The sequence below is a fragment of the Pseudophryne corroboree genome, chromosome 6, assembly GCF_028390025.1.
Source record: "Pseudophryne corroboree isolate aPseCor3 chromosome 6, aPseCor3.hap2, whole genome shotgun sequence".
Taxonomy (NCBI): Eukaryota; Metazoa; Chordata; class Amphibia; order Anura; family Myobatrachidae; genus Pseudophryne; species Pseudophryne corroboree.
In genome coordinates, this window is record NC_086449.1 from 333,355,936 (window position 1) to 333,371,133 (window position 15,198).

General features: G+C 46.6%; 1 protein-coding gene across 4 annotated transcripts in view; it reads left to right on the top strand.

Annotated features, from left to right (window-relative positions):
- ICE2 (interactor of little elongation complex ELL subunit 2) overlaps positions 1 to 15,198 on the top strand; it is a 435,266-nt gene that overhangs the window by 146,926 nt on the left and 273,142 nt on the right. For all 4 annotated transcript variants that reach the window (XM_063926398.1, XM_063926397.1, XM_063926396.1 and 1 more), the window contains 2 exons: positions 4,276 to 4,410; positions 7,943 to 8,059. In XM_063926398.1, coding sequence (XP_063782468.1) covers positions 4,276 to 4,410; positions 7,943 to 8,059 — 252 coding nt within the window. The remainder of the gene's footprint in view (positions 1 to 4,275; positions 4,411 to 7,942; positions 8,060 to 15,198) is intronic.

Sequence of the window (15,198 nt, forward strand, 5' to 3'; positions counted from 1 at the left end):
ATGGAGTCTCTGAGAGCGATTATCTCAGGACTGACGGAGGGGAAGTTCCTGGTGTCCTTGGACATTAAGGATGCGTACCTCCACATTCCATCAGGCTTATCTCAGGTTTGCACTGTTAGACGATCACTATCAGTTTCAGGCACTGCCATTCGGTCTCTCCACGGCACCGAGGTTCTTCACCAAGGTGATGGCAGAGATGATGGTTCTCCGCAAGCAGGGGTGAACATAATTTCATATCTGGACGACCCGCTGATCAAGGCATCGTCCAGGGAGAAGTTGTTAAGATCCATTGCTCTCACAACGCATCTGCTCAGGGAGCACGTTTGGATCCTGAACCTTCCAAAGTCTCATCTGGAGCCGACATGGAGGTTGTCTTTCCTGGGGATGATCCTCGACACGGAGGTGCAGAGGGTGTTTCTACCGGTGGAGAAAGCGTTGGTGATTCAAACGATGGTCCGGGATGTCTTGAACCCGGCCCGGGTATCGGTTCATCAGTGTATCCGCCTTCTGGGGAAGATGGTTGCCTCCTACGAGGCTCTGCAGTACGGAAGGTTTCATGCTCTGTCCTTTCAACTGGATCTCTTGGACCAGTGGTCGGGATCTCACCTACATATGCACCAGAGGATACGTCTGTCGCCGAAATCAAGGATCTCGCTCCTCTGGTGGCTGCAACTACCTCATCTTCTGGAGGGCCGAAGGTTCGGAATTCAGGACTGGATCCTTCTAACCACTGTTGCAAGTCTAAGAGGGAGAGCAGTCACTCAAGGGGAAACCTTCCAAGGAAGGTGGTCAAGTCAGGAATCCCTTCTTCGGATAAACATTCTAGCGCTAAGAGCCATATACAACGGCCTTCTTCAAGCAGCACACCTTCTACAGGATCGGGCTGTTCAGGTGCAGTCGGACAACATGACCACAGTGGCCTACATAAACCGACCAGGCGGAACGAAGAGCAGGGCTGCGATGTCAGAGGTGACAAGAATCCTCCTCTCGGCAGAAAGGCACGCTGTAGCGATGTCAGAAATCTTCATTCCGGGAGTAGACAACTGGAAAGCAGACTTCCTCAGCAGACACGATCTCCATCCAGGAGAGTGGGGCCTCCACCCGGAGGTGTTCGAGGAGGTAACCGGTTGGTAGGGGTTCCTCACATAGACATGATGGCCTCCCGCCTCAACAAGAAGCTGAGGAGGTACTGTTCCAGGTCGAGAGACCCACAGGCAGTGGCGGTGGACGCACGAGAAACACCGTGGGTGTTCACGTCAGTGTATGTGTTCTCTCCACTTCCTCTTATCCCAAGAGTTCTACAACTTGTAAGAAGAACAGAGGCTCTGGCAATCCTCATTGCTCCAGACTGGCCAAGGAGGGCTTGGTACACGGATCTGCTGGATGATCCAAGGCCTCTGCCTCTTCGGGAGGATCTTCTACTACAGGGGCCGTTCGCTTATCAAGACTTACCATGGCTACGTTTGACGGCATGGCGGTTGAGCGCCTGATCTTAGCTCGAAAGGGTATTCCAAGCGAGGTTTATTCCTACCCTGATACAGGCTAGGAAGGGGGTAACGACTAAACATTACCATAGTATTTGGAAAAAGTATGTGCCTTGGTGTGACAAGAAGTTTCCTGTGGTGGAGTTTCAGCTTGGACGGTTTCTCCTTTTCCTGCAGCAGGTGTGGATATGGGCCTGAGATTGGGCTCCATCAAAGTCTAGATTTCGGCCTTCTCCATTTTCTTCCAGAAACAATTTGCTGTCCTCCCTGAGGTTCAGACCTTTTTGGAAGGGGTTCTGCACATCCGGCCTCCTTTTGTGGCGCCAACGGCCCCATGGGATCTTGATGTGGTATTGCAGTTCCTGCAATCAGATTGGTTTGAGCCTCTGCAGGAGGCTGAAATCAAGTTTCTCACATGGAAGGCGGTCACTTTGTTGGCCCTTGCTTCTGCTCGACGTGTGTCAGAATTGGAGGCTTTGTCCTGTAAAAGTCCCTATCTGGTCTTCCATGAAGATAGGGCGGAACTCAGGACTCGTCCACAGTTCCTTCCTGTGGTTGTGTCGGCCTTTCATATCAACCAACCTATTGTGCTGCCAGTGGCTAACTGGCTCCTCAATTGCTTCAAAGGCCTTGGATGTTGTGAGGGCTTTGAAGGTTTATGTGAGGAGGACTTCTCACAGAAAATTGGACTTTCTGTTTGTCCTCTATGATCTCAAGAAAATTGGGTGTCCTGCTTCTAAGCGGTCGATTTCTCGCTGGATAAGGTTCACCATCCAGCATGCATATTCTATGGCAGGATTGCCGTGTCCAAGATCTGTTAAGGCCCACTGTACTCGTAAGGTGGGTTCTTCCTGGGCGGCTGCCTGGGGTGTCTCGGCTTTGCAGCTTTGCCGAGCGGCTACGTGGTCTGGATCGAACACGTTTGCTAAGTTTTAAAAGTTCGATACTTTGGCCTCTGATGACCTCAAGTTTGGTCAAGCTGTTCTGCAGGAGCCTGCGCACTCTCCCTCCCGTTCTGGGAGCTTTGGTACATACCCATGGTACGAATATGGACCCCAGCATCCTCTAGGACGTAAGAGAAAATAGGATTTTAATTACCTATCGGTAAATCCTTTTCTCGTAGTCCGTAGAGGATGCTGGGCGCCCGCCCAGGGCTTCTTTATCCTGCAGTGGTTATTTGATTCAGTACTGCCTGGTTCCTAGGTAAATTCTGCTTTCTACTGTTTCAGCTGTTGCTGAGTGTTCCGGCATGTTGGCCGGATTTACCTTGTATGTGAGCTGGTGTGAATCTTGCCACGATCTGTGTAATTCCTTCTCTCGAAGTATGTCGTCTCCTCGAGCACAGTTTCTAGACTGAGTCTGGTAGGAGGGGCATAGAGGGAGGAGCCAGCCCACACTGTTAAACTCTTAAAGTGCCAATGGCTCCTGGTGGACCTGTCTATACCCCATGGTACTAATATGGACCCCAGCATCCTCTATGTACTACGAGAAAAGGATTTACCGGTAGGTAATTAAAATCCTATTATTCTTTTCTCTGTTTGCCTTTCTTGGTCAGATAATTCCTAATTCTAACTGATAATTTACAAAGAAATTTCTCACGGCGCTATGTTGTTAATTTGCTTATATTTATATAGACCAAAATAGGATTTATATTATATTCAGCTGCTGAGTGTCAAATATGCTTGTGTGGGCATATAAAAAAAGGGGTCTCCTATTTTAATAGGGGAACCAACTAAACAATTTGGAAAAGCACTCTGCGCTAATTAATTCTATCAGGTCTTAAAATAAAATGAATTCACATAAATATAAAATACTTTTCTTTTATTAGAAAATGATCAAAAGATCTTTAGATTGATGTATATGTAATATAAAAATAATAATTCATACAACAGACTAAATATATACATAAACTGTCATACCACTAAAATTAGTATATACAGACTAAATTTCTATTTCTAATGCCGGCTTTTCATATACCTATGAATATAGTGGATTTCAATGGAGGTCAATCAATTCACATAATATATCTAGATGCAAAATATCCACAATGAACGTATAGGACAATCCTTATAATTATAGTGTACGGCGAAAAGTCCTCAGACCATTCACTTAGCAAATATAGAGAGACCCGGTGTTAATTGATTTCACTTAGCAATAGCTAAAAAGTCTCAGCATCCTCTATGTACTAGGAGAAAAGGATTTACCGGTAGGTAATTAAAATCCTATTTTTCTTTTCTCTGTTTGCCTTTCTTGGTCAGATAATTCCTAATTCTAAACCTCACACTATGCTATGTTCACGTATCTGAGTTTATTTTTTTATTTGTATTGCACACGCGCCAAATGTCTAAAGACTGGCTCGGCGCTTGAGTTGCAAAGTGTAAGCACAAAATTGCTGTAGTGATCAAGACAGACAGGTATAGAAATGTTGTGGAAAAGTGATGGGCTTTCGTGGATGGTGGCTAGAAATTCATGTAAAAATTATCTGGCTTCTTTTAAATGTCTCCATCCAACTCCACTGGAAAGAAAAGTTATAGCTTGGGACTTCCTGAATGTTGTGTAAGTCCAGGGTCCACTGCTGGCATAAGACTAGGAGGAAGAAGTGTGTGTGTTTGTGGGAGGGGGGTTGATACCCTTCACCCTAGAGCATCTCCAGTAAAACTGTGGAAATGTAAATCCATTACTACATAAACTACATTGGTACTTTGCCTCAATTAAAAATTATTATGTAAATTACTTTTGCAGAATATGTCCAGCACAATGTAATGCGGTTATCCCTCTTTCCATCTTTTAGGAAATGCTAAAGGCTTCCCAGGCAGTTGTGAGACGTTATCCTGAACTTTACACTATCCATGAGATCACAAGCATTTCGGGAGGGAAGTTTATTCCTGACTTGTCCTTAAAGCTGGAGAAGTGTCTTCTTAAACTGGTAACAAAGAGAACTGTGCTTATTCCTCCTTTCCTCTGATACCTTCCTTCAGGGTGCCTGGTCAGCTCTAGTTTGTACCATTGCCCCCACAAAGGAAAGCAATGACTATAAGGAGTGTTGTACAATCAGTACATTGTTTAAATAAATACATTTATTTCAGAAAAGATGACAACAGCTATTCCTTTTAAGAACAATCTGTGGAACACTGCAGACTGTGGGTTTAGAGGGGAGGCTGACGAGTAGGCACTACTTAAGCCAGACATGTCCAAACTGCGGCCCTCCAGCTGTTGTGAAACTACATATCCCAGCATGCCCTGACACAGTTTTGCTGTCAGAGAATGCTAAAGCTGTGTCAGGGCATGCTGGGATGTGTAGTTTCTCAACAGCTGGAGGGCCGCAGTTTGGACATGCCTGACTTAAGCACTAGTTGAACTGTTGGAGCTACAAATACTTCCCCCACCCCCGCCACCACTCCAAGCAATTCCACCTACAGATGGAGCCTCCGTTATCTTAGCTGGCTGAGGCGTTAGTCGCGATCAGGCATACGCAGCATGCCTGGGCACAAGGAGGCTTGCCTAGTCGTAAGGAGCCGCACAGAACATTTGGCATTACCTTTGAGTGTAATACCTGCAATCATCCACCAGATTTCGCTTTTTAAAATCACCATTGCGCATGCGCGTGGTCTCCATTAAAATACAATACTGAACTACAGTGTAAGAACTACTTTACTGGTGCGTCTCATTACGCTACAATATGCTACAGTATGTCACACAGTATATTACAGTATATACAGTACAGACGCAAATAGTACAACATATACATATGCAAATGAACGCGTTACAGGTACAGTATGGTCTATTGATGTTAGGGATATGTAAGTGTCCAAATCCCGTAGTATTAAGTATAATAGGGAGAGATACAAGCTCCTCCCTAAGTTCCTGGATGCCAAATCACTGTGCTTAGCATCTCTGTACAGTATTTTCTATCTAGCCAGAAACCCCACATCCCATGCAAGCTGGGCGGACAACTGGGTAGGGACCCGACACACGGTTGCTTGCCGTTTCCCTTTCCGGTGCGACATAAACTAGTGGTTGGTCTGCCCTGAAAGCCAAGAGTCTCCTCTTTTGTATGGTACCGGTCTCGAGTCTCTGGGACACCCAGAACCGGAGATATCAGGACGCAAAGTGGACCCATTTTCCCTTAGACTATAATGGGCCTGTTAATTCAGACCCACTGTGGGTTCCGACGCTTGCCGTTAGCCTTGTGGGGGTCACAATATGCCGGGTTGGTGAGCGCAGTGCGAAAGGGGACTGAGCATGTGCCACAGCCGGGTAGCACCCGTGTGAGGTTCCCGGCTGCGACCCGTGCTTAGTAGTGGAAAAGGGGTATTAGTTGTTTAGACATTTATGCAGGATGTGCTTCATATGCAACTTCTGTATGTTCCGTCAGTCCCACCTTTTGGATCTAATTTGTTCCTGGAAGCGCATCAGGGGTCTACTATGGAGCCTCTGGAGTTGATTGACCTGTAGTAACTTACTTGTAAAATGACGTGTCTGTTGGCATTTGCTTTCACTAGGAAGGTATCTGAGCTGGCTGCGCTATTTGCTAGTTCTCCTCTCCTGATTTTTCACACTCACTGGGTGGTACTCTGCAGTAATCCGTCTTTCTAGCCAAAAGGAATTTCCCGGCTTCATCTGAACCAGGAGATTGTGTTTCCATCTTTTCGTTCTTCTGAATCTCTGCTCCATGGATGTTGTTTGGGGTTTGTGGAATTTGGTGATTTGGACCACTTCATTTCAGAAGATGCACAGACTCTTGGTCCTCTGTGATGCTCATCGAAGTGGTTGCCCTGCCTCCAAGCCAGTCCATGGCTCGCTGGACCACTTCTTCTGTTAAGCAGGCTTATTTCTCGTTAGGTGAGCCTGTGCCCAGCCCTATCCGGTCACATTTAGTTTGGACCACGGGTGATTCTTTGGCGACGTGGCACGGTGCCCTGGTTGAGCAACTATATATACGCATGGCTACTGGTCCCCTTTGCACACCTTCACAAAATGTTACCAGTTCCACACATTTGTTCCTAAGGATGTAAATTTTGGGTCTACTGTACTGGATCAGGTGGTAGGGCTAAAAGGGGTGGTGCTCCGCTCCAATATAATTGATTAACTATTTAGTGTTTACTCCTCAGCCTGACCTCTAAACCCACAGTCTGCAGTGTATCCCAGATGGATTTGAAGGAATTGTTTTTTATGGCAAATACAAAAAAAAAATCATTTTTGTTGACCACCCTTAATTCTTAAAAAACAAAGTTATCAAATCTACAATCCGCCCATATGTTATTCCAGAATGAGTCATTACTTTATTAAAAAAATAAAATTTTATATATATATATATATATATATATATATATATATATATATATATATATATATATATAATTTTACACATATATACAGGTACAACTTAAAATATGCTACTGGTGACAGATTGCCAAATATACATTACAAAATGTAATAAAAATTGGATAAAGGAACAATCTATTTCAGTAGATACTGATTTCTTTTAGCTTAAGGAATGTACAATGCCAAGGTAGTACTAAGCAAATTAGGATAGTTGGTCTTTGAGAAGGAAATGCAGTTCATATTGATATTAAGGTTTTTATAAAGAGTAATGAAGAATAGGAGGGAGATCTAATGGATGTGTAACAGAAGAATATCTCCAGTATCTAAACAGCCTTCCATGTAGGGAGAGCGATGTACATGGGGTGGGGCAATCATATTAGAACGAGTCGCTATCTATGTCAAGAGCTTAGTAAAAGAAACCTTATATTTTTTTTATAACCATTTCGCTGGGGCTCTGAATAAGTGTGTTGCTGTGGAGTTCAGCACTATTATATGCGATCACATACAACATGTAAAATGTTCTGTCACATGTAGCACTTTACATTATTAGCAATGAAGACAAGCTGCATAAATAAGGTTGTTCTCCAATTAAATAAGGCTGTTCTATCATATTGCATAAATACGGTTGTTCTATCACATTGATACCATGGAGGCTGAGAGGAGAGAATACTCGGTCAACAGTAGAATGTCTGTCTCAGCAGATATGAGTTGAAAAAATAATTGTTTACAATTTTGAGGGGTCGTAAACTATTTGATAAAAAGGATGATTATTCATTTTGGTTGAGAAAATACACAGAATTTAATGTATTGGTGTAAATAATGGATGCCACGGCTGACTGATTATACCTCCTAGTTTTGCTGTTTTCTGAATTTGAGTAGGTCCCTTTTATGTTGTTGTTTTGTGGCACTTGAATATTGTATATTGTATTAGTGAAAGGCTTTTCCAGAAAATTGCTATGCATACATTTTGGTTCTCCTCTGCACCGAGTTACCATGGACCCCCGTCCATAGTATGACCAAACCAACCTCTCTCCAGCTATGGTAATTGTGACCCTGCTAAATTTATCATTCTAAATTTATATTTTTGGATGTCTTCATTTATACTGTATGTACTCAACATTTCTGTTTCCCAGGGATCAGTTAAGTTTATGAAGATAATATTTCCTACTCAAGATATTCCTCTTGCAACCTCATACAAGGAGATAACCCGCATGATGCCTCCAGTAAAAAAGGCTGCTCATGTTCACACAGTAAGTTAAAGATTTTTGTCCTGTTCTTTATGGGAGATGTTACAGATAATTCATTTCTGAGAAGTGAGACCAAATACACCCCATTCTGTCCACACTTAGAACACGAACTAAAGCTGTTCCAAAACATGTGGCAAACTTCAGTGATTCCCTCACAAGAAATCAAAATAATGGAAGTATATTGCTGACAGTTGGGTCTACTTTGCCACCCTGATGAAGCACAGGGGTTACACATAGATTTGTTTTTTCTCTGACGTCCTAGTGGATGCTGGGAACTCCGTAAGGACCATGGGGAATAGCGGCTCCGCAGGAGTCTGGGCACAAAAGTAAAGCTTTAGGACTACCTGGTGTGCACTGGCTCCTCCCCCTATGACCCTCCTCCAAGCCTCAGTTAGATTTTTGTGCCCGAACGAGAAGGGTGCACACTAGGTGGCTCTCCTGAGCTGCTTAGTGAAAAGTTTAGTTTTTAGGTTTTTTATTTTCAGTGAGACCTGCTGGCAACAGGCTCACTGCATCGAGGGACTAAGGGGAGAAGAAGCGAACTCACCTGCGTGCAGAGTGGATTGGGCTTCTTAGGCTACTGGACATTAGCTCCAGAGGGACCGATCACAGGCCCTGCCATGGATGGGTCCCAGAGCCGCGCCGCCGGCCCCCTTACAGAGCCAGAAGACAGAAGAGGTCCGGGAAATCGGCGGCAGAAGACGTCCTGTCTTCAATAAGGTAGCGCACAGCACCGCAGCTGTGCGCCATTGCTCTCAGCACACTTCACACTCCGGTCACTGAGGGTGCAGGGCGCTGGGGGGGGCGCCCTGAGACGCAATAAAAACACCTTAGATGGCAAAAAATACATCACATATAGCTCCTGGGCTATATGGATGCATTTAACCCATGCCAGAATACACAGAAAAACGGGAGATAAGGCTGCCGAGAAGGGGGCGGAGCCTATCTCCTCAGCACACTGGCGCCATTTTCCCTCACAGCTCCGTTGGAGGGAAGCTCCCTGGCTCTCCCCTGCAGTCACTACACTACAGAAAGGGTTAAAAAAGAGAGGGGGGCACTAATTAGGCGCAGTATTAAAAATACAGCAGCTATAAGGGGAAAAACACATATAAGGTTATCCCTGTATATATATAGCGCTCTGGTGTGTGCTGGCAAACTCTCCCTCTGTCTCCCCAAAGGGCTAGTGGGGTCCTGTCCTCTATCAGAGCATTCCCTGTGTGTGTGCTGTGTGTCGGTACGTTTGTGTCGACATGTATGAGGCAGAAAATGATGTGGAGACGGAGCAAATTGCCTGTAATAGTGATGTCACCCCCTAGGGGGTCGACACCTGAGTGGATGAACTGTTGGAAGGAATTACGTGACAGTGTCAGCTCTGTATAAAAGACAGTGGTTGACATGAGACAGCCGGCTACTTAGCTTGTGCCTGTCCAGACGTCTCATAGGCCGTCAGGGGCTCTAAAGCGCCCGTTACCTCAGATGGCAGATACAGACGCCGACACGGATACTGACTCCAGTGTCGACGGTGAAGAGACAAATGTGACTTCCAGTAGGGCCACACGTTACATGATTGAGGCAATGAAAAATGTTTTACACATTTCTGATAATACGAGTACCACCAAAAAGGGGTATTATGTTCGGTGAGGAAAAACTACCTGTAGTTTTCCTGAATCTGAGAAATTAAATGAGGTGTGTGATGATGCGTGGGTTTCCCCCGATAACATCTAAAATGTTATTGGCATTATATCCTTTCCCGCCAGAGGTTAGGGTGCGTTGGGAAACACCCCCTAGGGTGGGTAAAGCGCTCACACGCTTGTAAGAACAAGGGCTCTACCCTCTCCTGAGATGGCCGCCCTTAAGGATCCTGCTGATAGAAAGCAGGAGGGTATCCTAAAATGTATTTACACACATACTGGTGTTATACTGCGACCAGCAATCGCCTCAGCCTGGATGTGCAGTGCTGGGTTGGCGTGGTCGGATTCCCTGACTGAAAATATTGATACCCTAGATAGGGACAGTATATTATTGCCTATAGAGCATTTAAAAGATGCATTTCTATATATGCGTGATGCACAGCGGAATATTTGCCGACTGGCATCAAGTGTAAGTGCGTTGTCCATTTCTGCCAGAAGAGGGTTATGGACACGACAGTGGTCAGGTGATGCGGATTCCAAACGGCATTTGGAAGTATTGCCGTATAAAGGGGAGGAGTTATTTGGGGTCGGTCTTTCAGACCTGGTGGCCACGGCAACAGCTGGGAAATCCACGTTTGTACCCCAGGTCGCCTCTCAACATAAGAAGACGCCGTATTATCAGGCGCAGTCCTTTCGTTCCCAGAAGGGCAAGCGGGCAAAAGGTTCCTCATTTCTGCCCCGTGACAGAGGGAGAGGAAAAAGGCTGCAGAAATCAGCCAGTTCCCAGGAACAGAAGCCCTCTCCCGCCTCTGCCATGACGCTGGGGCTTTACAAGCAGACTCAGGCACGGTGGGGGCCCGTCTCAATGAATTTCAGCGCGCAGTGGGCTCACTCGCAAGTAGACCCCTGGATCCTTCAGGTGATATCTCAGGGGTACAAATTGGAATTCGAGACGTCTCCCCCTCGCCGTTTTCCTAAAGTCGGCTTTACCGACGTCTCCCTCTGACAGGGAGGCAGTTTTGGAAGCCATTCACAAGCTGTATTCCCAGCAGGTGATAATCAAGGTACCCCTCCTGCAACAGGGAACGGGGTATTATTCCACACTGTTGTGGTACCGAAGCCGGACGGCTCGGTGAGACCGATTCTAAATCTAAAATCTTTGAACACTTACATACGGAGGTTCAAATTCAAGATGGAGTCACTCAGAGCAGTGATTGCGAACCTGGAAGAAGGGGACTACATGATGTCTCGGGACATCAAGGATGCTTACCTTCATGTCCCAATTTACCCTTCTCACCAAGGGTACCTCAGGTTTGTGGTACAGAACTGTCACTATCAGTTTCAGACGCTGCCGTTTGGATGGTCCACGGCACCCCGGGTCTTTACCAAGGTAACGGCCGAAATGATGATACTCCTTCGAAAGAAGGGAGTTTTAGTTATCCCTTACTTGGACGATCTCCTGATAAGGGTAAGATCCAGAGAACAGTTGGAGGTCGGTGTAGCACTATCTCAGGTAGTGTTGCGGCAGCACGGTTGGATTCTCAATATTCCAAAATCGCAGCTGGTTCCGACGACTCGTCTTCTGTTCCTAGGGATGATCCTGGACACAGTCCAGAAAAAGGTGTTTCTCCCGGAGGAGAAAGCCAGGGAGTTATCCGAGCTAGTCAGGAACCTCCTAAAACCGAGCCAAGTCTCGGTGCATCAATGCACAAGGGTTCTGGGAAAAATGGTGGCTTCCTACGAAGCAATCCCATTCGGCAGATTTCACGCAAGAACTTTCCAGTGGGACCTGCTGGACAAATGGTCCGGGTCGCATCTTCAGATGCATCAGCGGATAACCCTGTCACCAAGGACAAGGGTGTCCCTCCTGTGGTGGTTGCAGAGTGCTCATCTTCTAGAGGGCCGCAGATTCGGCATTCAGGACTGGGTCCTGGTGACCACGGATGCCAGCCTGCGAGGCTGGGGAGCAGTCACACAGGGAAGGAATTTCCAGGGCTTATGGTCAAGCCTGGAGACATCACTTCACATAAATATCCTGAAGCTAAGGGCCATTTACAATGCTCTAAGCTTAGCAAGACCTCTGCTTCAAGGTCAGCCGGTGTTGATCCAGTCGGACAACATCACGGCAGTCACCCACGTAAACAGACAGGGTGGCACAAGAAGCAGGAGGGCAATGGCAGAAGCTGCAAGGATTCTTCGCTGGGCGGAAAATCATGCGATAGCACTGTCAGCAGTGTTCATTCCGGGAATGGACAACTGGGAAGCAGACTTCCTCAGCAGACGCTCTGGTAACACCGTGGGTGTACCGGTCAGTGTATGTGTTCCATCCTCTGCCTCTCATACACAAGGTACTGAGAATTATAAGATGGAGAGGAGAAAGCACTATATTCGTGGCTCCGGATTGGCCAAGAAGGACTTGGTAACCGGAACTTCAAGAGATGCTCACGGAGGATCCGTGGCCTCTACCTCTAAGAAGGGACCTGCTCCAGCAAGGACCCTGTCTGTTCCAACACTTACAGCGGCTGCGTTTGACGGCATGGCGGTTGAACGCCGGATCCTGAAGGAAAAAGGCATTCCGGATGAAGTCATCCCTATCCTGATCAAAGCCAGGAAGGATGTAACCGCAAAACATTATCACCGCATTTGGCGAAAATATGTTGCGTGGTGCGAGGCCAGTAAGGCCCGACGGAGGAATTTCAACTGGGTCGATTCCTACATTTCCTGCAAACAGGAGTGTCTATGGGCCTGAAATTGGGGTCCGTTAAGGTTCAAATTTCGGCCCTGTCAATTTTCTTCCAAAAAGAACTAGCTTCAGTCCCTGAAGTTCAGACGTTTGTAAAAGGGGTACTGTATATACAGCCTCCTTTTGTGCCTCCAGTGGCACCTTGGGATCTCAATGTAGTTTTTGGGTTCCAAAAGTCACATTGGTTTGAACCACTTAAATCTGTGGAGTTAAAATATCTCACATGGAAAGTGGTCATGCTGTTGGCCCTGGCCTGGGCCAGGCGCGTGTCAGAATTGGCGGCTTTATCCTGTAAAAGCCCTTATCTGATTTTCCATTCGGACAGGGCGGAATTGAGGACTCGTCCTCAGTTTCTCCCTAAGGTGGTTTCAGCGTTTCACCTGAACCAACCTATGGTGATGCCTGCGGCTACTAGGGACTTGGAGGACTCCAAGTTGCTAGACGTTGTCAGGGCCCTGAAAATATATGTTTCCAGGACGGCTGGAGTCAGAAAATCTGACTCGCTGTTTATCCTGTATGCACCCAACAAGCTGGGTGCTCCTGCTTCTAAGCAGACTATTGCTCGTTGGATTTGTAGTACAATTCAGCTTGCACATTCTGTGGCAGGCCTGCCACAGCCAAAAATCTGTAAATGCCCACTCCACAAGGGAGGTGGGCTCATCTTGGGCGGCTGCCCGAGGGGTCTCGGCTTTACAACTTTGCCGAGCAGCTACTTGGTCAGGAGCAAATACGTTTGTAAAATTCTACAAATTTGATACCCTGGCTGAGGAGGACCTGGAGTTCTCTCATTTGGTGCTGCAGAGTCATCCGCACTCTCCCGCCCGTTTGGGAGCTTTGGTATAATCCCCATGGTCCTTACGGAGTTCCCAGCATCCACTAGGACGTCAGAGAAAATAAGAATTTACTTACCGATAATTCTATTTCTCGTAGTCCGTAGTGGATGCTGGGCGCCCATCCCAAGTGCGGATTGTCTGCAATACTGGTACATAGTTATTGTTACCAAAAATCGGGTTATTGCTGTAGTGAGCCATCTTTTCTAGAGGCTCCTCTGTTATCATGCTGTTAACTGGGTTTAGATCACAAGTTATACGGTGTGATTGGTGTGGCTGGTATGAGTCTTACCCGGGATTCAAAATCCTTCCTTATTGTGTACGCTCGTCCGGGCACAGTATCCTAACTGAGGCTTGGAGGAGGGTCATAGGGGGAGGAGCCAGTGCACACCAGGTAGTCCTAAAGCTTTTCTTTTGTGCCCAGACTCCTGCGGAGCCGCTATTCCCCATGGTCCTTACGGAGTTCCCAGCATCCACTACGGACTACGAGAAATAAAATTATCGGTAAGTAAATTCTTATTTTTACTGTCATTAATATAGTAGTCTCTGCCACCATCATTCTCCTTCACTGGCAGCATGAACAGAGCAGGATCTTTAGTGTTAGTGATTATTGAATAGACAGAGCTGTTACACAAATCAGCACTTAACCGGCTAATAGTTTTCCAAAAACGCTCAGAAATTGTCATTTTTTATTATTATTAATAAAAATAAATGGAATAAAGTTATGAACTTCTATTTACAACATATCGAACACTTTTATTTAAAAAATTAAATCTTTTTTTTTTTTAATAAACATCGATGGCCGAAATATCGGTCAGTGATTTTGGGAACATCACAAACCTTAATTTTTCCAGCTGCTGCTTCTCTCTGCAGCCGCATGTACACAGGCAAGGTAAGGGAGACTTCTGTTACATTTCCCTCTGTTGCTGCTAATCTCTGCAGCTACGGGGTGGTGTAGGAGGAGGAGGGGAGGGGGTGTTGAGGAGAGGTGCTGCCATGCTGTCCGATTTGGCAACATGGCAATCATTGGGGAGAGAACCAGGAAACAGTGGGTGTCAGCTGCTGGAAGATTCTCTTCATAGCTGGGCACACGCATCTGTAAGCAATTCAAAGTCATACACATCTCATTAGATTGCTTACATTTAAATGGGTGCGCTGATAATGACCACTGGTTGGACACGCACGAATAGGTGCATGCTACTTTACTTTTGGTGATTATCCGCATTTATGGGCCCTGCACACTGGAAGATAACACTGAGCTCGTTCATATTGTTCAGTGTGTACGCACCAATGATGAACGATGCGTGGCCCCGCGCTCGTTCATGGTTGGTGCCCCGTCTCTTATACATGCAGTCCAATATGGACAATCTCGTCCATATTAGTGTGCAGTGCTATGGAGTCATGTGACGGGGGGAGTGAAGAAACACGGGCGGGCACCTCGGCGGAGCATCGCCGAATGTGTAGGGCCCTGTAGTTCCATGCACGAGTGTGATTGTGGCTGATTTAAGGGCCATACACACTAGACAATTTTTTTGACCAATATGGCCAATGCACACGATTGTGAACGATATATCTAGTGTGTATGGTCCTGCAATCAACGATGCGCGCACCCGCGCTCGTTGATTGCAGGTTGGCTGTCGGCGGTGCAGACAGCTCAATGTGAGCAATGTCACTTGTGACATCGCACATCGCTCATCACGGCATGTGTGTACGGAGTCGCGATGAGCGATGTCCACAATGTGACATTGCTCAACTCCTCGGCAGTGGCTCCTTCCCTGCCAGCGGCTTCATATCTGATCCGCTGACTGGAGCTGCTGAGCACGTCCGCGTGGAAGGAGCTGCTCAGCACGTCTCCCCTCCAGCGGCTCCCTCCCCGCAAGCGGCTTCATTGTAGCTGAGCCACTGACTGGAGCCGATGGAGGGAAGATGCTGACTGCT